Raw genomic sequence first — 22,414 nt, 5'->3', positions numbered from 1 at the left:
AGCTATCATTCTCTGTCTTGCAAAAAAAACCCAGTCCTGGTGAGTTTGATTCATGAACTGTGCAGAACAAGCTTATGGTGATTTGATTGTATTACTGTAGTCCCTGAAAAGGCCTGTCATTAACCATTGCCTGTCTTGCTGGGAGCTGCACAGGGAGACCAAGATGATAGCCATAGCCACTGAACACTTACTGTGTAAATATCAGCTGAGAAAACATGGTCATATAGTTAGATGAGAGAGTCAATGCACGAGGAATGAAGTCAAGTTAAGAACAGTAGTTAATATCCAGGATTTTCTTACTGTGAATAGTTTAGCAAAGTCTGTAAAGACATGGCATATTTTACCCACTGATAGCAGTGAACATTTTTGCATTGACCTGCTAGAGAAATACAAGGGGAAAATGGGTGAACATTTGTAAGTTTTGTGGAGTATAAGCATGACAGCAGCCTAATTGTTGCAAATTATCTTCAGCTATCTGGGAAAAAGAAAGACTTAGGCTAAGGTATGGAGAAAAGCAATGACATAACTTCACTGGTATTCATAGCACCTCCCTCAAAAAGGCAGTCAAAATTGAAGCAAGCTACGTGGGTCTTGGAAAAACTGCTGAAGAAAGTGGAGCAGGTCACCACCATTCATATCTTGCTACTGATTGAGGGATAAAGGCATCAAGTGGCTTGGAAAAGAGGCACTTGATGCAGCTGAAAAGGGAGGCAAAGGAAGACTGAAAAGAAAGGGGAGAAAATCATATCAGGCAAATGTTCTCTGAAACAGCCTTATGAATGGATCTGCAGAGAGTGGGGGGCTGAGAGGTGTTTGTAACAGCCAAAATGAAAAGATGTTAGAGTAAGGGAGAGAGCAATACCATGATAGTCTGTGAAGGTCAACAGTCCTAATCCCATACCTCAGATCTTGCTGCATTGCCCTTATAAAAAGTCAATCTGTCCAGCAGCAGGGTTTGCTTTCCTACACCCAGGAATTGGAGCACAGAGCTCTCCTTCACTCAGTCTTGCTGCACCACTTGCTGTATGTCATCGGACTTCTGGTTTTTGGAGATATTTTGTGCAGCTCTCATATGAGACCTGACTTTTTCTTAACCTGTAAGATCATGGGTACCTATGACAACAGCTTTACAATATCACAGTTACAGAAGTGCAATAACCTGCAGGAAGCAGAAAAAATGTTCTTAGATTCAGGTAATTTTGTGCGTAGTGGAAAAGGGGAGCCTGTCAAAAAATTCCTGTTTGTTCTCTATGTTAGTGTCTGCTCTGGTTGGAAAATCTGCAGTTTTTAGGAGAGAGAGTTCTGTAAAGTGAGAAGTGAGAGACCCGGAAATATATGCATATTTACCGCAGTGCTGACAGGCAGTGGTAATCACAGACGGGGAGAAGGTGATGGGTGGAAAGGGCTTGGTGCCACAGAGAAAGCAAACTGCAAGGAGCCTGACAATGCAGCAGGCACTTTGGGGAATCATCAGCTGTGACTGCTGTGTGGGGTGAAAAATCCCAAGGGATCCCAACTGCACAAATGCTGTTATGCTTTGACATCTGGATGACTATTTGTGGGAAGGGTGTTTTCATTTTCCACTCTACTTAGAAAGAAGTGAGAATGGATGGATGGATTGAATGGGCTGGTCTCTTGTGGTACACACCATGTTGACAGGGCACCTCCACCTATTTCTCTACTGGATACTGCTGGCTCTTCTCCCTCTTCAAATTTCTGAGAGACAGGGTGCTTCCCCCTGTAATGCAAGAAGGCTGTTTAGGGAGGAAATACATTTCTTTATGCTTATTGCACAGGGTTCAGCTAAGAAAGCATCCCCTCTCTCATTCCTGTTCAGTATACTTGTTCGCATATATGCAAAGGCTGTTTTTTTTTTGATGTCTGTACGTAGACGTTATTTTCTCACTATCAGTAAGGAGCATTTTCCCCAAAGTTTCTCCCTTTCCCAAAGGACACTGATGTAGAGCAGGTTAAAATGGTGATAAAAACACTCTGCAGAGGCATAAAAAAAGCTGCAGATATTGCTGAAATGGAGGGAAGAAGGGGCTTTGGCTGATTTCATTCTCTTTGAACCCAAAATTCTCATTGACGGCTTGCTTCCTACCACAACTCAAATGGCAGCCAGCATCTTTGTACATAGAGGAGAAAATAAAACTAGTGAAACTAAAAGGGGGGACTTCTTTGACCTTTTAGCTTTCTGAGGAAGTGAAAAATCTGGGACATACTTCTGAAAGAAAGATCTCCAAATCTCTGTGAAACGTCATTGCACACCAGTGCACAAAAAATGTCCTACTCTGACCATGCAAGTGGTTCTTCAAATCTGCCGATGCCTGCTGTGGGCTCTGTATGTATGGCAGAGTGTGCTCCCACAGCTCTGCAAGAAACTGACTCTTGACTGGATATTCTGCGGGCTGTTTAGCTTTTCTGGATATGTTGGAAAACAAACAAATAGTGGGTGGTTTTCCTGGGGCATGACATATTTTATATGGCTATTACCCCTCAAACTACCATCTTACATGGGTGACATAAGTGGCCGATTTTATACCCTATTTCTTATAATACCCATGTTTAAACCAGTGTTTTTCAAGTAGTCTAGAAAAGATCCAAACTTTATTCTTTGATATCTCATGCAGACTTGAGAAATCTGTAGTTCTGTGGGTTTAGACACAAATAATTCTGCATGGGTACGGGATCCACAAGCTGCTGAGCCTGAAAGGAGCTGTCAGTATGGTAACAGCCTCTTCCAAGCCACGTAGCAGGGATGAGGGTAGAGGAGTGGCTGCAGGGTTTTGAAGGGTGGTCAGCTGACCCTCCTGCTTCTCGGCTTGGGGGGCAAAGGAGCAACCAGGACCAGAGCTGAGGTCTGACCTCTGTCTGCAACAGATACAAGCAGTCCCCAGAAAGGAGCCTCCAACCTGCACCTGAGTGTTCTAGGCCTCTTTCTGTGAGTGTGACAACAAACTGGGAGAACAGTGGAGCAGCTAAAACGAAAAAGATTCAGCATTAAAAGTATATTTGTTTAGCTGTGTCTTTGGTGTGTCTCTTTTAAAGGCTGGTTACTTCCTCTAGCCTCCCAGCAAAGCACATTCTTGCCTTTGGGGGTTGTGCAGCTGTACTAACACAGATCTGTATTATATCAGCTCTGGTCTCAGGGTGAAAACCAACCTACTGTGCTGCCTGGGTCAGGGAAGAGATGGGGATGGTTGTGTTTCCAGTTCAAATTCTGGTCATTTGTCTTCTTCCAACCCTCCAAGCCATGCCTCTGTTCTTTCCCCTCTGTGCCCTGAGTACTGCAGCCAAGTCCCTCGCGTGCTTCTCTGCATCTCTGTGCTTTAGTGGTTTTAAATATTATTTTATGTAGAACTTACCCCTTAGGGAATATCTAATGAATGCAAAGGAGGGATACTGTGAGAGAAGGATTACCAAGCAGTCCCTAGAGGGCTCAGTATTGTCTATTGCTGAGAGGCAGAAACTGCACGAAAAAGCCTAGTCCTGGAAAAAGGTGAATGTATAAAAGAGCACATGCACACATGTGCACACAAACACACACACATAAACAAAAAATTGTCAGTCGAGCATAAAGAAAAAGAATGCATTTGCACCAGCCAAATGATTACAGAGCAAGCTCTATTCAGTCAACGAATTTGCTTTCTTTTGACCCGTAAGACACCAGCATTTTTACAGACCTGCCATCCAGAAAATGCTGCTGAAGGATATATAAGAATGCTGGAGTGGTCTGAGATGCTGCATGTAAGAACAGGCTACCATGAGTTGAAGGATAGGTTGTGTGTCATTGGGAAGATGAGTTTCCTGAGGTTTACAAACACACTTGAATTTGCCCACTGATTAAAGTGTGAAGAATCTCCTTGTAGACAGAATGTAGGAAAATATGGAACCTTTTTGCTGTTATGATTGATATTGCTTGAACTTTAATCATATGCAAGAGGCAGCTCAGCTTGTTGAATTCATTAATTGCTAAGGCGTAACATATTCACTTAATTGGATTCTCTGCTAGATAGAGACATATTTATATGTATTTGTATATGTGCTTAGTGTATATATTTAGCTCCACAAAGACTGATATTAATGGAACGTTAAGGGTCCCTGGTGAAATAATCAGTAGACTGGAAGGGATAAATGTTCAGTCGTAAGCATGATTGTTTCTGTCGCAAGAAGAGTAAGGTCTGGCTTACTGGATATTCTTGGCACAACAGAAATGCAGGCAGGGCTAAAGTTGGCACTGAGGTAAACTTGCACTTGTACATGCCTTGGGCTGCTTGTGGGGCTGCTTTACACATGGCAGGCTACCTCTCCATAGTGCCTGTTTGTCATTAAGGACTGCTGATCAGCCAGTCCTCCAAGGCTGTTTTTTCTGCCCAGGTCTTGGAGGTTGTCTCCATTTCTCTGTGCAAGACAGCACTGGGTTGGTGAGCCACAGCTCTCTGTGGCAACTGTGTAGCATCTTTGGAGGCATCCTACCCTCTGAGGCTGCAGACTCCCTCCCACCCATATGTGACCTATGTGTGTGGAGACTTACTGCATGGTGTCCTGGGGTGGCAGAAAGGCTGATTGAGAGCCAAGAGGAGGAGCTGAGGCCTGGGGCCTCATCTGATTGAGTTTTATGTTAACCATGGGAAGTGAGATGGGACTGCTTCCTGGAGGCTGGAAGGGGCAGGGCTGAGTGCCGCTGTGCCCAGCTCAAGCATTGCTTTGCTCCCTCTTCCAGAGAAGGTATCTTCAGAGAGCCAGGAAAGACAGCTGCCTGGTCACTTGTGCCACTTCAGCTTCCAGAGCAGCTGGAGAGGACTCAAAAATGTGCTCTCAAGCTTTAGTTAATCTCCTGATCCCAAACTAGTCCCTAGAGACTACCATATAAAATCCCGCTGTTCCTTTCACAGCTGTCGATCTATATTCCTGACCTGCTGTACTGCCTCTTTGTCATTAATCAGCATGATTTCCATTGCTGACTGCCGGCACGCACGGCTGCTCTGCAGGAACAATTACCCTTCTGCATCAAAGATCCTTTCTCTGATGTGGGGCATGAGGAGTAGCCCTTGTAGGTGCAGCCCTGAGCTGCACAATTTCTTCTGGGATGGGTTACCTCAGGCATCTCCGTAATATACTTTTGTCATTGTTCCCGGCTGTTAGGTCCCTGTTCATCCCTCTCGCAACATGGGATGGATTATTAAGAGCCTTTTATAGAGGGAAAACTGAGCTTTGGAAAGCTTCAGTGGCTCGCTTGAGGTCACAGAGTAAGCACAGGACAAATTTACAGCCAGCACTTGTGTCTCTTCACTCCTGGTTATTTGGGGAGACAGCATCTGCGCTCTGCACAGCTGCTGCAGCTGCTTAGGGCAAGTGTGCCCTGTGAAACCCAGCTACACATTGCCTGTACTGGCTTAGGCTTGCAATGATAAATCCACACCATGCAGAGCAGCACCACAGGGATGCAGCAGCACGGTGTGGTGCAGAGCATGGCAAGCTGCCTTGGCTCTCAGCCCTGCTGGGCTAACATGGCTAGGTGACATCTGGACTGCAACTGGCTTGGTGTCCCCATGCCATCTACCCCCACCCTTGTGCTTCTACTCTAAGGTTACACAGACTAGACAGGCATGGTCCTGTCCATACCTAGCCCTCTCTCTTAGCCTCTTATAAGCATATTGCTGGAACTTGAGAAATCTGCCTGCAGCATAATCTACCTGATTAGTGCCTTCCTTTCCTCTCACCTTCTGGGCACCATGACCACAAGTACCTGCCAGCTTCACCCTCTTCCACCTCTCTCCAATGCTCCCTTCCAATTTGGCTTCTGCTTTATTTGCCTTGTTCAACCCTTTGGCAAGGTCAGTGCTGCCTCTTTCATCATAAAATAGGATTGCATAATCTCTATGTTGGTTGATTGGTTTGCTGTCCATTGCCCTTTTTTATACCTCTGTCCTCCACCAGTGCCTGGTGATTTATGGATAGCTCTTTCTCCATCATCACTGATACTTTCTTGGCCCATTTATTGGTTTTGTAATAACTCGTGCACAATTGTATAAGCAATTACAAACAGAAAAAAAAAGAAGAGCGATTTCATTTTTAGCTTCTGAAGTCAAGCTAGGAAATACCAGTCTTGTTTCCCAGGGCACCTTAATACTGTTCCTTCAAGTTTCTTTACAGTACAGGATTAAGGCAGGGACCCTGTGGAGAGAGTTGTATGTACTCATTAATTAAAACTTAAATCAGAATGTCCACACACAAATGGGATGGAAGAAAAGCTGAAAAGGAAACAGTAAACCTGCTATTTCTTAATATTTCAACTAAATAAAGTTCCTTTTGTGTAGTTTGGTTCATGGGTTTTTTCATGTCTCTGTGTGTTTTATTTTACTTTTAAGGGGAAAATGCAAGATCTTTTCTGCAGAAATATACTGTTCATTCTCATGCATGCTGAACATTCAGTGCTGAGTCTGACTGCTCAACCCAGTGACTAACCTGTACTTGTTCCACAGGCGGTAATGACAGATCAAACTGGTTTGCCTTTCTTGTGCATCCCACATAGTGGAGTGCAAGTGACCTTTTTACAGTGGCGTGTGTTTAAAAGATAGGGAAGAACCTGGGCAGGTTGTCCACTTCTGTGGGCAGCCTGATCAGGCCTTTGACTTTCCCTTGCTCTGCCAAAGCAGAGGTGTTCCTTGTACTGACTGTGGGGATGTCCCACTGATTTACTGGGTTGATGGGCTTAGCTCTTAAAACATTTATGCTCAGATGCTGTTTGGGCTCTCTGCCATGATTTCTGCAAGAAAGTGACAGAAAAGAAGTTACGATTATTTAACAGGTTATAATGCAGTTAAAAGTGAATGAAATTTGATGGGCCAAAGTAAAAATCATGTCCTTAGCCTCAGGGGTTTTATCCTGCTGACTTTCAAATGTCTGTTGCAAGACATGGAGATGTTGGCTTTTAGCAAGGAACCAGCCTGAAGACTGCTAGAATGGAAAATGTCAGAGAACTAAATTAGTCTTACTACTTACTCCCCTTATAATAGAGGTAACTACACAGTACACACACATTTAAATAACGTGTATGAAGTCATGCAGCTAATTCCAGACTTCAAGAAGTCATTCCACATGTGGACTTACGTGTGTCACAAAAGAGCTTTTGCAACCTGCTCAGCCTTTGCTTCATCTTATGTCTCCAAGACTGCCTCTGTCATGCCTATTCTTCTACTTTAAGGATGCAGAAAGAGAATGGCACAAGATCTGCTTTGTGTTGACATGATTAGGAGCAAAATAACAGACAAATCTCTTCATCAGGGACTGTAGTGGTAGCACAACGGGTAATGGGTTCAAACTTAAACAGGGAAAGTTTAGATTGGATATAAAGAACAAGTTCTTTACTGTGAGGGTGGTGAGGCACTGGAATGGGTTGCCCAAGGAAGTTGTGAATGCTCCATCTCTGACATGTTGAAGCCAGGTTGAATGGAGTCTTGGGTGACATGGTTTAGTGGGAGGTGTCCCTGCCCATGGCAGGGGGGTTGGAACTTGATGATCTTAAGGTGCTTTCCAACCCTAAGCATTCTATAATTTTATGATTCTATGAAAAATAGGTGTACCTGAGGTCCATTGGGTTGAGAGAAGGGGAGGATTTTATATCCTTAAGGCCATGCTCCCTAGAAAGCAGTGCTTGGCTTAACCCTTCTTTGCCAGCTGGGGCTGGCAAATAAATAGCTTCCTTTCTCCTTCCCAAATTGTTGATTTCAAGGTTACCTCTCTCTATATCCAGACTCAGGTCTGATTATACTCCTTTTGCATAGAGATGACTTGCAGCCCAGATGGCCCCAGCTGGGCCCTTGGCAGTTCTACCTGGACTATAAGCCCAATCATCTCAGGATAAGTGCTGCTGGGGGTACCTCTGAGTGTGTGTCTACACCTGTGTATGGGATAGGAAAGGAGCAAAATCTTTGGCAGAGCCATTCCCTGCTGCTCACTGAGTGCTCACTGGCTCCAGCCAGCATGGCACATGTGCGGTTAACCAGCTGTCCTGCCAGTGGGCTCCATCCAACGGTCAGGTCTTCTCTGTAGGTTATGGGTAGGGCTGGCAAGCCCTGTCTAATGCTCTGCCCAAACACAGCAGAGTGCCATGGTTCTCAAGCAAAACCCAGCACTCAGCTGTAGCAGTGGGTCAGCTGGGGGTCCTGCAGCTTGTGGGCTTTTTGCTCTGGAGCCCTCATCCACCCAAGAGGCTGATGCATGAGCTCTTAAGGCAGAAGTCTCCAGCTGGGGAGTATAGCCCACACCAGCTGGGAGCCCCAGGCCAAGCCTGGCAGCCTCTCCCATTGAAGGGGTTGGTCTGCAGCAGCACAGACAGAAGTACTCTGGCAATGCTCGCTGCTGGCGGAGATGCACAGCGCTGACACCACTGTGGTTTGGACCAGCACTTCATTTCAGAACAGAGGTCAGGTTATCATCTGGGCACTCCTGGGATGAGGACAAAGCACTCAGCCTAGCTCTAAGTCAGTGGGAGCTGAGATGGGGTGGAAATCAAACCATGAATTACTCCCCCATCCCTGCAGGTTTCTCCACTGCTTGCCCCAGCCTCATTCCTGCAGCTGGTCCTGGCATGTGGCAGCAGAACAACAAATTGAAGATACGATGGAGGCAGTGGTGAGGAGACAGGTCTGTGCAGTGGGGACTGTGTCAGTGGTTGCATACCAGTGATGGGGAAGAGGACCATAGGTGGGAGGAGTTGGGGTACTGATGAGCTGGGGCATGAGGGACTACTGCCCCTTTCTGCTCACACAGGGGAGGCGGGAGCTGCCTCTGCTTCCCCTCCATCTCTTGTCCCCTCTGTTTAGTTGAGAACATCTGAATGAATGAAAGAAAGAAGGAAGGAGGGAGAAACTGAGTCAGGGTATGAATTTATCTCCATTCCTTCTCCATAGAGACAGGCAAAGAAGACTTTGGATTTGAAAAGGTGCAAGGATGCTAGAAAGCAGCCCCCTTAACAACACATGGGGTAGAGGGAAAACAGCAAGGGTGTCCTCGGTTGCCTCTATCCCACAGCTTTGCTTCCCATCTGGCCCCTTTGCAAAGCTAGAGAAGAGATCTGGCAGAGAACCAGGGTGCAGAGCAGAGCTGGTGTTTCTACTAGTTTGGAAATCCAGTGACAACTTGGAGCAGTGGCTCAGTTGTCTGCTCCATGGGACAGCTTCTGTGCAGTATATGCAGCCCCCCCAACATATGCGAGGTTGGGGGGGCATGCAGACATACACTCTGAAGGTGTAGAGGTGGTGGGGCTGGCTGTGGCTATGCCAGTGTGAAAACAGGGCTAGGATCCATACAAAGGGTGTGTGGCCAGCATTTGCAATTGCCTGCCCAGAGCTCTTAGTGGCAGGAGAGAAAAGAAACAGGGACATGCAGCTGTGTAACTGCCTTCCATGAAATCTTGCTCCCAACATGTGCAGTAATTCCTCCTCCAGAGGCACATTCCTCCCCTTTTCACCAGCAAGAGAAGAGCCGAGCACCCTGTGTCTCTCTGAGTAGGAGCGTGCATGGGGCCGTGCCTCTCTCGGCAGGTGTGCATCTCTGCATGGGGGCAATGTGGGGCTGCTGTGCAGAGGGCAGGAGTTCTGGCTGGTGTATTGAGGATGGGGAGGCGTTTCACTCACTGCGACACCCCCCGGTGAAAGTTAAAGGATCTCTCTGGTATTCTTAGAGATGCTTTTCAATGCGGCACCTTCGGTCTTGCTTGCACAGCTCAGAAATCAGTAAGGTTTAGGCAGCCCACCCCCTCTCTCTTCATGTCGCCTCCTCTCCTAACCCTGCTGGGACCTGCTCCAGCGTTTAGTTTTTCTCAGCACAAGGAAACATTTTTGGCCTTCCTCTGGCTGTGCATTTTTAAACATTCCTTCAGCCTCAGGTCGCGAGAGGTCCTGGAAAAGGTATTTGCTCTGTGTAAAGAGCAGGTGTCACTGCACAGGGGAACACACATAGAGGTTTTGTACACTGCTGCACAGGACCCATTTATCAGGTGAAGATCTAAACCATCTCCCAAGATGCGGTGTGACTTGTCAAAGTGCATCTCTCCCTCTGTGTATCATATTTTAAGGGGAAAAAAGGCTGAGTGAAAGAAATGAAAGCTCAGCAAAATGCAAACTAAAGCCCAGCACTCAACAGAGAAAGCCAAAGGGAAAAATCATTAGATAGGGCATTACATGCATGGACACGTACTAGATGCAGACACACACCTGCACAATGCAGATGCACTCCTAGAGACTGCAAAATGCTTTCATAAAGCATTTAGATACCTATTATGCACATAAAAATTAGTTTTTCTTTAAACCTCTGTGACTCCCAAACCCGCTGTGACAGAAAACATGCAATCTTACCAGTATCCTTGCCCCATTTTCCTCTGCCCCATGGTTCTGCAGAGGACAGCAGTAAAGATGCTCAGGGTGAAATCTTTCACCTTAGATGAGCAATGATGGGGCAGTATAAGCTTCCTAACTTTAGGTTTTATTTCCCAGACCAGAATCAGACTAGACCAATGTTGCTAGAGTTTGGGGCATTATTATTAAGCTCCCCTCTCTTCACATAGAGTAATTTCAGAAGGGCATAATGGCTCTAAGGATGTAAAATTATTGAAGTAAGAGCTTGAGTCAGGTGCTGTCACTGCCTGTTAGCTGGAGGTGGCTTGTGTTGGATGGTACAGTCAGGCTGCAGTGTTTGTTAAGATACAATCTTTTTTCTTATTCTTCCAAAATCCTAACACCTGATTTGCACCCCCTTGAAGCTATAGCTTTGCTGAGTTACATCCACCAGACTACTCAGATCACAGCCCACACTACCATGAAAAGCTTCCTCTAACCTCTCCCCCCATGTCTCCTAATTATGCCTGTGCTGATTGCAGTCTGCACTTGCATAAATCATGGTTATGTGTACACCAGGTAGCATTGAGGACCTTGAGCAAATATGTCCCACTGGAAACCATGCTGCTCCTGCATGAGCCAGCCTTGCCTGGATGGACCACTACCTGGGTTACCAAGTTACCACTACTACCAAGAGCACCATCTGCCAGAGGAAGCTCTCAGGTGATCCTGGCTGGTTTTATGCCTGTAGTGAACTCTTGGTACCTTCTGGTTTGGAGAAATGATTTACCAAGGCAAACACTTTGGCATTCTCACAGCTCTGACCTTTCTGTGACACCAGTGGAGCTCCATAGGCTTTGCAGAAGTCAGAAGCACTCAAAGTACATCTCATTAACCTTCTCAGGCTAATCATGGCAGGGGACAGGACCTCAGCAACTGCAAAAAGCATTTAAATGCACTAGGAAAGAAATGTTTCAGCAAAACTGGCAAGAGCTGTGTAAATGCCAGACCTCAGTGAGCTGGGGGACTGTGTTTCTGCAAAGAGCTTTTATTCCCAGAATGAGTTGTAAACAAGAGCAAGTACTTCACCCTGTCTGTACTCTAAGCCAAGCCTTTCTCTGGCATATGCTAGGTGCTGTATAAATATAGAGGGAAGAAAATTCCACCATCTCCTGCAGCCTACATGTTTAATTGAAAGCCTATTAGAAGCAATTCCTGCTTCTGCAGGTGCAGTGAAGAAAGCAGCCTTCCCCAGGTGGTTATGGAAGGTGAACCTGAGGTTCAGGAAGGAGTGTTGTTTCTCTGTTAATTAATTTTGCATGTGGAGCATTCACAACCATTTCTTGTCTGCTTTGGCTGATGTGGCTAATTAATCACCTTGAGTGTCTGTAAACAGGAGATTTTCGCTCTCTATGGCATCTCTTCTACATCTGTTGTAGACCAGCCTATGCGAGGGTACAGACCTGTAACATCACAGGAATGGTACATTTGATAATGGCTGTGATGTTAGCACTCTTAAATGTGAGAGTCATGACTTAGCCAGCTTGGGTGAAGGCTAAGAGAAGTGTTCTATTCTCAAGGCACTGGAGAAGGTTTTGCTGCTGAATGAGAGAATTATGAGCCTAGGAGGTGGAGGTATCAATGGCAAGAGTATATGTGATCATGTGGGTTAGCTGGGGAACAGAGATATAGTGATATATATGCGTTTTGATATCTGCAGGCTGAAAAGTCAGGAAGAAAAGGTTTTCTACACAGGAATTCCTCCTCTTGCTTCTGCTTATTTAGACACTGGACTGGAAAGGTCCTATCCCTACTACTCAAGGAAGCAACATCATATAGCTGTATATGAACCAGTTGTGTTTCTTCCCAACCCTATTTTAGTAATTTTCACGGCTCCTTTTGGGCAGCTCTTCCAGAACTTCCCTCCTCTGATGCTTAAAATCCACTGTATTTTCAAGGCAAATTTCCTCACAACCTGTTGTTCTTACACCAACATTGGTTTTGTGCTTTAAACCCCCTTTTCTCCCTCTGTTGTGTATCTGTCCCCCCTTTAGTTGTACAGAGCATTCATATTCCCTCTTGGCTTTCATTTATCTAGGTTAAACAAGCTTTTTAATCTTCTCCTTTAAAGCAGGCTCTCTGTTCCCCTGATCACTCAATCCAAGGTTATTTCTGATGACTAGCTTTTCTGTAAGATTCCTAGCTGCTTTGTCCAAACCAAGTGTAAAATAGCATGACCTGATGCCTGTTGAATAATTTTGGGGTGAAGAAATTTGTCAGCTGCCAGATCTAGAAAAAAAGACACGAAGGTGCTGATGTTAAAATTTGCATTTGTTCTCCACCTTATCTCTAGAAAAATAAAGTCTCCCCTAATTACTTAGTTCCTGATATAATTTCTCTTTAATAACAGTAATGACATCTCTATCCAGACTGAAAGCCAAGCCTGTGGAGAAACAATAGATGTCTGTGTTTCAGTCCTGGTGAAATATCTTGCACCAGCCTTCCAAAGACTATCTCAGTCCCAAATGATTTCACTTTATTTTTTTCTTCACAATCTACTGCAGCATTAAGGTTACAACAGCATCCCCCAGGTTTACCTTTATATACCCTGAGCAGTGCATACTTCCATTGGCAGTGTCCCAGTTATAATGGCTATTTCTACGGTGTTTCTATTATTCCTACAGTAGCTCTTTTCAGGTCCTGCCCAGCTGTTCTGGTTTTCCTATGTCCTCATTCGGGATCCGTATGAATAGTACTGACAAGACTTATTTCTCCCTGAACTCTCCCTGCTTCCCAGAGGGCTTAGGTATGCTTTTCCATCAGCTGTATTACCCATAACACTGCTATTTTCTGCACACTGCCCAACATCCTACCTTTACCTTTTCTATATTTGGTCTTCCCTTTTCCATGTATTGAAATCAGGTGCAAAAGTTACATAAGCTTTTTCCAGGTAACTGACAGCAAAGATAAAAGAGGAGAGATTTTTACATTTACGCCATTCACAGATACGTGATGTGTATGTTTCCTCACCTAGGTCTAGACACACGTGTCTCTCTATTTCCATACTATTTGTGAACCCCAAGGCCTTTTCTGTGTTTATCTACCCAGTGCAGCCCAGAGGTGAAAACATAGTGTCATCTCCATTTGCTACAGTGTGGAGTGCATAAGGGTGCAGGTTAGACATCATTGGTCCTTGGTGGAACAGGAGTTTTCATCACCTGTGTTGTTGCCTTAGTGCTTCCCCACCAAAATGAACAAGCCCCTCAGCTTCTGGGAAAAATCCCACCAAAAACCACATAATAAGGGAGAAAACATTGACCTTCTGGGAAAATTAAGAAAGCAGTTCAACTCCTGAGTGAGTTTGGGATGGTCTTTGTTTTAGTCTGTAAATGAAACCAAATCCCTTTTCTTCATTTTGTATTTCTTCTATACCAGGAGTGGCAGGAGCTGACAGAAGATTTTAAATGAAAAGAGAGCGGTGCAAGACACAGTGCAAATGGGAGTCTGAATGAAATAAAAACTGTCAAAAGACTTTGCCCAGATGTACTCCTCTTGCAGCCTCTTGAAAAACAGGCATCTGAAGGCTCAAGCTTTCCCCTGGACCTTCACCCTAAATATGAATAGAGTGCCTTTGAGCATCTTGCCAAAGAAATGTGTCAGAACATTTTTGGTTTTATCCAGAATTGTATTCTGTTGCCTGCTTCTTAAAGTCAAATTTCTAGAAGGTGATGGTTTTCTATCTATTGACATTATTTAGAGGTTTTTCCAGATGCTCTTGTGTCTTGAAGTCCTGCCTTAGCATACTAAGAGAAGTTCAGAGATTGACTTTTGACGGTCTTTAGTGGGAACAAACAATTTTGGAAGTTCACACGAGTAGCTTGTGCTTGATCGTACTACCCATCTGTGTAAGGATTTTGTAAATGGTGAGACTGGTGCTGGATGTTTCAACAGGCAGTTGCTTTTCCCAGTGTAGTGTGCAAGTTATCCACTGAATGAAACTACCAACTCATCATTATAAATATCTTGCTGCCCTGATAACACTGAAAAGAGCACATGTAGAAGAATAAAGAAATATACACTCCTGGTGTAAATTGCAGCAAGGAGATTTAGGTTATGCATCAAGAAAAAACCCACCTTTTTAATGGGAAGTATAGTTAAGTACTGGAATAGACTGCCCACAGAGACTGTGGGCTCTGTCAGTGTAAGGACAGGTTAGACAAACATCTGCCACAAATGGCTGTTACAAAACTTAGCTTCCCTTGGGAGGAGAAAAGCTTCTCTTAAGAGTTAGCTTTGGGGAACTAATGCAATACACCTTTCATTAAAGATGCGCATTAACATACTGCAGAATGCTTTTGTTCTGGCTGCATTATACCACAGTTAAGGCAACTTGCCAGGCTGCTGGAAGCCTTTTGAAAGGCTCTTACTTCATTTCTCCTTGCATAGGCAATCTTGCCCTTTGTCTGCATGGGATAGCTTATATACTTAGGCAAACCAAAGCTGTATATGATTGACTTTTTGCGCTACAATAGCTCTCACTTTTTGTACTTTGCAAATGTTCCGATAGCTTCCTATCCAAAGTAGGATCTCATATTTAAGGTAAAAGTTGGCTGCTTCTCTCCCTCAACACCTCCAAATTTATCCCCAAACGAAAGTGACTTACCTTTCTTGATAAGATTGACGTGTTACAAACAGAACAAGGGGAAGTTAAGGTGAAATTCTGGCTCTTAGGAGTCCTGCCCTGACATATAGCAACATTCCTATGGACTGGAGAATGATTAGAAAGGAGGTTTTAGAGATCCCTAGTATCCTTACTTCTGCTGATTCTGCAACCCTCCAGGGCTCCTAGTGGGAGTTTGAATGACTAGACTCTGATCGAAGAACACCCAGTAGGTCTTGAAACTGCAGGGTGACCAATATGTAAGATGCCTGGGCTGTTTTATTTTTCCACTTTTTGCTGAGGCAAGCACTCAGCAAAACCTTAGTAACAGCAGTTCACAAGCTGTTAATACGAAACACCCTGAGACTTCAGAAGTGGCTTGCTCTGATCTGCACAGCTTGGCAGGTTATATTCTTTAAGAGAAGGCATCATTACCTGGACAAGTCTGTGACATTTAATTCTGTTGCAGCTAACCTCTGTCCCCACAATTAATTGCTCCTTCTCTCTGATGGCAGATTATCTAGCATATGATGCACATTTGGATATTCTTTCTCTTGCATTGTCTCCATCCTCTGCACGTGTGGTGTTTTTTACTATCCATACTGTCCTCGCCCACATGTTGTTTATGCCTGGTCCTCTTACTACAGGCATACATATTTGACCCTTTCACATATGTTCGTATAAAGAAGTCTGCCCTGTCTTAATTAAGAAAGCTTTTCTGAATTTGCTTATATGTATGTGTACATGTCTGCAGGTATATGGCATGCCTGATTGTTCAGGTTAGCAATGAAATGTAATATTTGCATGTATTTTTGAGACACTCCGCGGTTAATTTGAAAATTTAGGTCAGAACATTTACTTGCATCCTGTTTCCTTCTTTGGACAATTTAGAATGATTTTATTGGGATAATAAGGAAAGGATGTGTACTACTGCATTTGCAGGTTAGATGCTTCTGCATGCTGGAGGCTGTGGCAAGTCTGTCACTCTTATCCTAATTTCATAATGTTGTCGATGTAGTACAACACTGTGAAACATGCCTGGCACACAGCCTTATGAACTCCCCTTTCTGTCCCAGAGAACTTCTCGGCAATTGTGCATTGGGTTTGCCTATCTGATCTAATTTATCACTTAGGGGTTTATATCATGCCTATTACTGTGATATCTAAGTGCTACTGAGATTCTGCAAGATGTCTCTTTCATCAACCACTTATTTCTATGATAAGTTAATGTTACTAAGCTGGGCTGTTCTGTGCAGCATCTTAATCACTGGTCCCTACTGAGCCCTGGTCTGTGCAGTTGTTCTACTTGTCTGTTGGCTTCACCAAACTGGTTTTGGGGATTTGAGCTCAGTTACTTGAGGGTTAAAGTTGCACTGTGGAAATCTCTGGCTCAGATGATGATGAATTGAGCTGCTTGGTCAACAAGTGAGAAGCCTAGGTCTGAGCAGACCCTGAAGGAGCACTTTATTCCCTCAGAATGTACTCTCCACATCTGGGCTTAGATATTAGTTTGAGTACAGATCATCTGCTGCCTTGGACAACACTACCTGTCATTCGAGAACACTTTTCGGGCCCACTGGTTTCCAAGTCCACCTTTCACCTGCTGCTCGAAATGTAGTTAAAAATTGAAACAGCCCCTCCCTGCCCACTCAACTAACAAAACAAAACAGAAGGAGAGAAAGAAAGAGGAAAACTAGCTGTTCACCCTGCTTTCTGGTCCAAGAAGCATGACTCTGTAGGTGGAGGGAACATTAGGGGCAAGATGTCCTTGAAATGCTTGTCACCTTGGGAAACTAAGACCAGCTGCCCAGCCACTTCACCCCGTTCTTACCAAATCCACTGCCTGGCTGTCCTTGGGGTGCTGTGTTCACACTGCAGGGATGGATAGGGAGGCTGCTGTCTCTGGGTGATGTTTTCTGCCTTTCTTCTCCCTTCACAAGCCCCTGGAGTGGATTTTTCTTTCATGGCCAGATGAAGCGTTTGTTTGTTTTGAAGGTGACAAGTGTTTTATGTGAATTCTAGCTGCTCTCAAATGCCAAACCCCAGCTGGGCTTTGAGTTTCACAGAATAACTGCTGACACCTAATGAGCCTCTAATAAGTGCTTCCCCCTCCCATCCTGTCACTTAAATAAATAAATGACTGAAATTTGGGGGTGGTGGGAGGGGTGTTGGATTGCAGTGGAATGAAGATTTTCTGTTTACCCACCAAGTAAGTACCCTTCTCAGGGCAGTTGTGCAAGCCTTCCGCACACCCACACTGCCTTTGCCATCAAGTCAACATGTCCCAGCCCTGGCCTAAAGGGCTTTCTTGGAGGATGGAGCAGGAGAATTCCTTCTAAAGACCAGTTAGTTTCTTGCCCTCTCAGCTTCAGCTGCCAGCCATGGTGCTAATTAGCATCAACTGTGATGGGGGAATTCAGAACAAAGGCAAGACTTTGATAGTTGAAAGCTTAGTTGATGTTCCAAGGTTTGTTTGGGTTTTTTTTTTCCCCTGGAATTTTTGGAAGGAATGGCCTAACATGTGCAGTGAATGTGTTACACGTATCGTCTCTTGAGGGACTGGAGTAGCTTCAAAAAAACTCTTACTTGTGGCAGTAAGTATAAGGCAACTGAGTTCCACCACCCTTTTCTGACTGCTGAAGGTATGATTTCTGCTCAAGAAATGGAACATGAAAAGATATAAAATTGCAATATATTCTTATAGACAAATAGCAACATTAAAAAAAACAAATACTATTTGATTTTATTTTTTATGTGTCAGAAACACACAGCAATTCCTTGTTTCCAGCTTAGCTATGTAACCAAGTCATTGTGAGAGGATAAGAACAGGTATTTCAATAAGGCCTTGGCAGGGGATAGCAAAAACTTCTGTTAGCAAGCACCTCTATGTTCTTCTATGAAGACACTCCTGCAAATGGAGAAAATCTCCTTCTGTTGCCTATCTCTTGGAAGAGCTCAGTCTTGACTAGGAATGGACAAAATTATTATTTCTGGACAAACTCAAGTTTGACTAAAATGAATCTGTTTAATGAATTTCACTGAAAACAAATGAAGACAATTTTGAAAAAAAAAAAAAACAAGTTCCATTTTGACTATTTGGAGTTAAATATTTCAATTTTTCTGTTCCAACATTATACTTGTTTCAGCATTTGTGTATATTTATTCTCTTTTTTAGCAGGAAAAAGTCCATTTTTATTGTGGCCAGTAGGCTGAAGTCATTTCAGGAGGCAACAAGCTCTGTTCCTGTTGTTTGGCTGAGAGAGTTGAAAGACATCATATCTGTTTGACCACTGGTCATCCACTCACTATCCCAGAGGGAAACCATCACAGAGATGAGATAACCCAGACATCTTTCTTTTTCTCCACTTCCCCCTGCTTGAACCCACTTACTCAGAGCCTTCTCCCCAGGAATGCCCTCATTTTACATGAGCCATGAGCTTCGGTACTCCAGAGTGGTCCTTCTGCCCAGGTCTGTGGGAGATGCAGAGGGATAGGGCAGCTGGAAGTCTATTTTCTGTGGTTTGTGTCTCCACAGGTGGGGAAATGGAAGGAAAAAAAGTTGCAGATGAAATATTACGTGTGGCCCCGCTTTGAGCTGTATCCTGACTCTGAGGAACGTGAGGATGATCACCTGAGTATTGTGACCTTGGAAGAGGCACCGTTTGTCATTGTGGAGAACGTGGACCCCCTAAGTGGCACCTGCATGAGGAACACGGTCCCCTGCCAAAAACGCATAGTGACTGAGTAGGCACCCCTGGGTTTTTCTCCTCCTACTGGGCTCTCCCAACTCAGCAGAATGTAGGGAGTCTGTTGGGCCAACACCATCATACCCTGACAATCCTCTTTAGAAAAGTCACCAACATTTGCCCAGCCTGGCCTGTGTCCATTCATGACTGGCCCCTTTGGGCAAAGTATCATAGTGTGTCTGTTCATCCTCCAGCACAGATAGCACACGTGAAATTCTACACATTGTACTGTGGGAGGGGGAGTGCATAAAGACAACAGAAGGGAATTAAGGGAGTTTTCGTCAGTCCTTTAACCCATTCTTGTTGTGACGGTTCAGGAACAAAACCGATGAGGAGCCTGATTACATGAAGAAATGTTGCAAGGGGTTCTGCATTGACATCCTCAAGAAAATCTCAAAGTCTGTCAAGTTCACCTACGACCTCTACTTGGTGACTAATGGCAAGCATGGGAAAAAGATCAATGGAACATGGAACGGAATGATTGGAGAGGTCAGCAGCAAAGGGAGGGCATGATGAGTTTCATTCCTGGGCTGGGTGACATGGGTCAGGTCTAGCCTCTCATCATTACTGGGTCCCTTTCTGAGTAGGGACAGAGGTGACTCTATAGAAATGATTGGCCTGGATTCTTTCTGGGCATCGGGTAAATTAATCTGCTCTGACTACCTTTCCTGTTTGATGATTAATTATTATTCTCTATGGTGTCACAAATTTGGCCTTCACAGTCAAAGAAGGAGCTTAATATCCATGCATCAGAGAGGCTGCAACCTAGATTATGCTTAGATCATATATAAGGTGCATAAAGAATGAAATAGTACTTTGCAGTGTTAGAGGGAGGAGAAAGCAAGGACAGAAAAATGAGATAAGATGTCTTCTCAGTGGATGATGTGTTTATCCTAAGACCACTGTGGATTTATTTTTTATACACATACCAGCTTTGAGGGGGAAAGTGATGTCTATACATTTCCTGAAGGAAGAAGGTGTCCTGATAAAAGATAAGAAAGAGATGGTAGAAACAATATAGGGAATGGGATCACATGGAGTGTCCTGGGTCCAGCTGTAACAGATATTTTCTGCACCAGCTACTAGGAAGTGGAAAAATAACTGTTAAAACTAAACCCAGGACAAGGAGTAAAGGACTGGGTGGAAAGGCAGGAACGTGAGTATGGGCTTGGCTGTGGTACTTGCAGGGTGCCTCAGGTCTATGTGTGATTTCTTCCTTTCCTTTCTCTAGGTTGTCACCAAACGGGCGTATATGGCTGTGGGATCCCTCACCATTAACGAGGAGCGTTCAGAAGTGGTGGATTTCTCTGTGCCCTTCATTGAGACGGGAATCAGCGTCATGGTGTCACGTAGCAATGGAACTGTCTCACCTTCTGCCTTCTTAGGTATCATTTTAATCTAAAATTAAAACTTCACCCAGTGTTCATCAAAAATTAGGTGAAGGTTGCTTGTGATTCTTAGCCTGAAAGTTTCTTTTGGGAGTACCTGTGGGACAGGTGTATAAAAATAAACTCTGATGTTTTAGTTCTAAATCCCAAGCAAGCAAAATCCAGGCAAATGCAAACAGGCACTGCCTAGGAGTTCCAAGGCATTTCTCGGCAATTGTATGCCTATTCCCAGCAAAGAATGGGCTCACTCAGAGTTGTCACCTACTCTGTAGCATGTGGTTTCCCAGTGACTCAACTAATAGCATGTCCAAGGAGTGTAAGGCAGAAGAAAATTGGTTCAAACCTTATAGCTGGTATACCATTGTACTTAGTGATAACAATTAGCAATAAATTGTTGCACTTTGAGAGACATTATTTGTAAAAAAGGTATTAACTTGACTTCCTTGACAGAACAATTTGACTCTCTATTAGAGTTCTAATAGAGCTTTTCAGGAACAGGTGAGCTATCAGTTCTGTGCTGACACTGTCTTCCAATAAAGTGGTTTTTAATGTCCTTCAGTGGTGGAAGGTGATCAGAGAATGGAGAAACTACACTGCATTTCCCCAGTACAGCAGTGTCTTCTTAGTGTCTATTATTTGGCTTTATAGAATGCTTTATGATGCAGCAAACACAAGTGTATGAATTCTACAATGAATTTCTCCTCTCTGCCGGCATCCTGAGAACATTGACAAACAGAAACAACTTTATATGGGTAAAGAATTTTTTCTGAACATCTTTAATAGGAATTTCATGACTACTCACTGTTCAGGAGTTTTTTGCCTTTACACAGGTCCACCAATATTGCTGGGAGATGTAAAAGCAATGGTAAAGTTAACTCCAACATTTTAAGTTGCAAATTTAACTGAGGCTGAAATATTGGCTATAGTCCGGAGCAGAGTTCTATGTTTCTTTGATCTGGTTCAGTCACATCTTTATGTGTTCAGGCTTGGAGAAGGAGAAAACCTGGCAGAGATCAATGCTATCATTTCTGGAATAAGCCAGTGTTCCCATTGCTAAGGGAATGGAATAACTGAAAAAAAACTACTATCGTTATGGCTGAACTTCAGAAATTTGGAGATGCTCTTTGGCTCAATACCATCTTGAAAGTTGGATGCTTGTCTGAAACTCTGCCAGTTCTGCTTGATTTTCCCCACTCTCTCCAGATGGTGCTGGAGGACTTCCTGGGAACAATCTTTTATCAATGCATTTTATTTTATCAATTCATGCCACAATGGCTGCATGTAGCTCCAGATGGAGCCATGTGTCACAAATGTAACAGCAAGAAGGAATGCAGTCATTACAGATACAGAAACTACACTTATCCCAGTTCAAGTAGTTTTTCAGACTGGAGTTGAGTCTTTGTTTTAACTTCTGTTTTTCCCCTGTCCAGTTTGCCCCATGGTGCTCTGGAGAGCAAAGGATGTAAGGGATGGGTGAGGTATCATATCGGGTCTTTCACTATGGTTTTCTCTTCCTCTGCAGAGCCTTTCAGTGCTGATGTATGGGTGATGATGTTTGTGATGCTGCTTATCATCTCTGCGGTGGCTGTCTTCGTCTTTGAGTACTTCAGCCCTGTGGGCTATAATCGGTGCCTTGCTGATGGCAGAGGTAAGGGGAGTCCTTCCTTGCCATGGTCCTCTCTTGCTTCCAATCCTGGCTCCTTTGTTGGGGTGTTTCCTTTGCCTTGAGCATGATACAGATCTAGCCCACTCTGAGCTCTGTGTTCAAACTATAGAGGGCAGGAATGGAGGCGGAAAAAAGGCTCTGAAGCTAGCAGATGTGTATAATGGATAATTTGCTTGGCTCAGGAGACGGAGCTGTGTTGCTTTTTATCTCTAAAGCATACACCAACTCCAGCTTGTTTCTCGCTGAAGGAAAATGGGTCCTAGTAGTCAGTGCTGGCAATAGCTGTGATGCTGTGCTCTCTAAGGCAATAAGAAGGCTCAGTGCTGTCAACCCATCCTTCAGTGCTACGTCTCCCCAGAGAGAAAGCCACTCTGCTGGCCTCCCAGCATAGTGCTATGTCCTCCAGACTCCACATCTGTCACCTGGGCTTGTCCCTCCCCCACTTCACGCTCTGGCTTGCTAAGGCCAGCTGCGAAAGTGCGAAATGCATTTTCTTGGGAGTCGCTAGTGTATTATTTTGCTAAGGGCGGCAGGAAAGATGAAATGACTGACCCATCTATGTTGTTCTGGACTTCAGAAGACAGCCTGATGAGTTAAAGAGAGGATGGACA

General features: G+C 44.3%; 1 protein-coding gene across 1 annotated transcript in view; it reads left to right on the top strand.

Annotated features, from left to right (window-relative positions):
- Nucleotides 1-8,374: 8,374 nt before the first annotated feature.
- The window catches only part of LOC136013054 (glutamate receptor ionotropic, NMDA 2B), a 41,083-nt gene continuing 27,043 nt past the window's right edge, over nt 8,375-22,414 (top strand). Inside the window, exons 1-6 of the mRNA XM_065676321.1 lie at nt 8,375-8,431; nt 8,550-8,652; nt 18,539-18,747; nt 19,067-19,238; nt 19,981-20,134; nt 21,660-21,785. Coding sequence (XP_065532393.1) covers nt 8,629-8,652; nt 18,539-18,747; nt 19,067-19,238; nt 19,981-20,134; nt 21,660-21,785 — 685 coding nt within the window. The 5' untranslated portion in view covers nt 8,375-8,431; nt 8,550-8,628. The remainder of the gene's footprint in view (nt 8,432-8,549; nt 8,653-18,538; nt 18,748-19,066; nt 19,239-19,980; nt 20,135-21,659; nt 21,786-22,414) is intronic.

This window comes from Lathamus discolor, chromosome 1, assembly GCF_037157495.1.
Source record: "Lathamus discolor isolate bLatDis1 chromosome 1, bLatDis1.hap1, whole genome shotgun sequence".
In the NCBI taxonomy this organism is placed as follows: domain Eukaryota; kingdom Metazoa; phylum Chordata; class Aves; order Psittaciformes; family Psittacidae; genus Lathamus; species Lathamus discolor.
The sequence above is the reverse complement of the archived record's forward strand: the minus strand, read 5'-3'. Positions and strand labels throughout refer to the sequence as shown.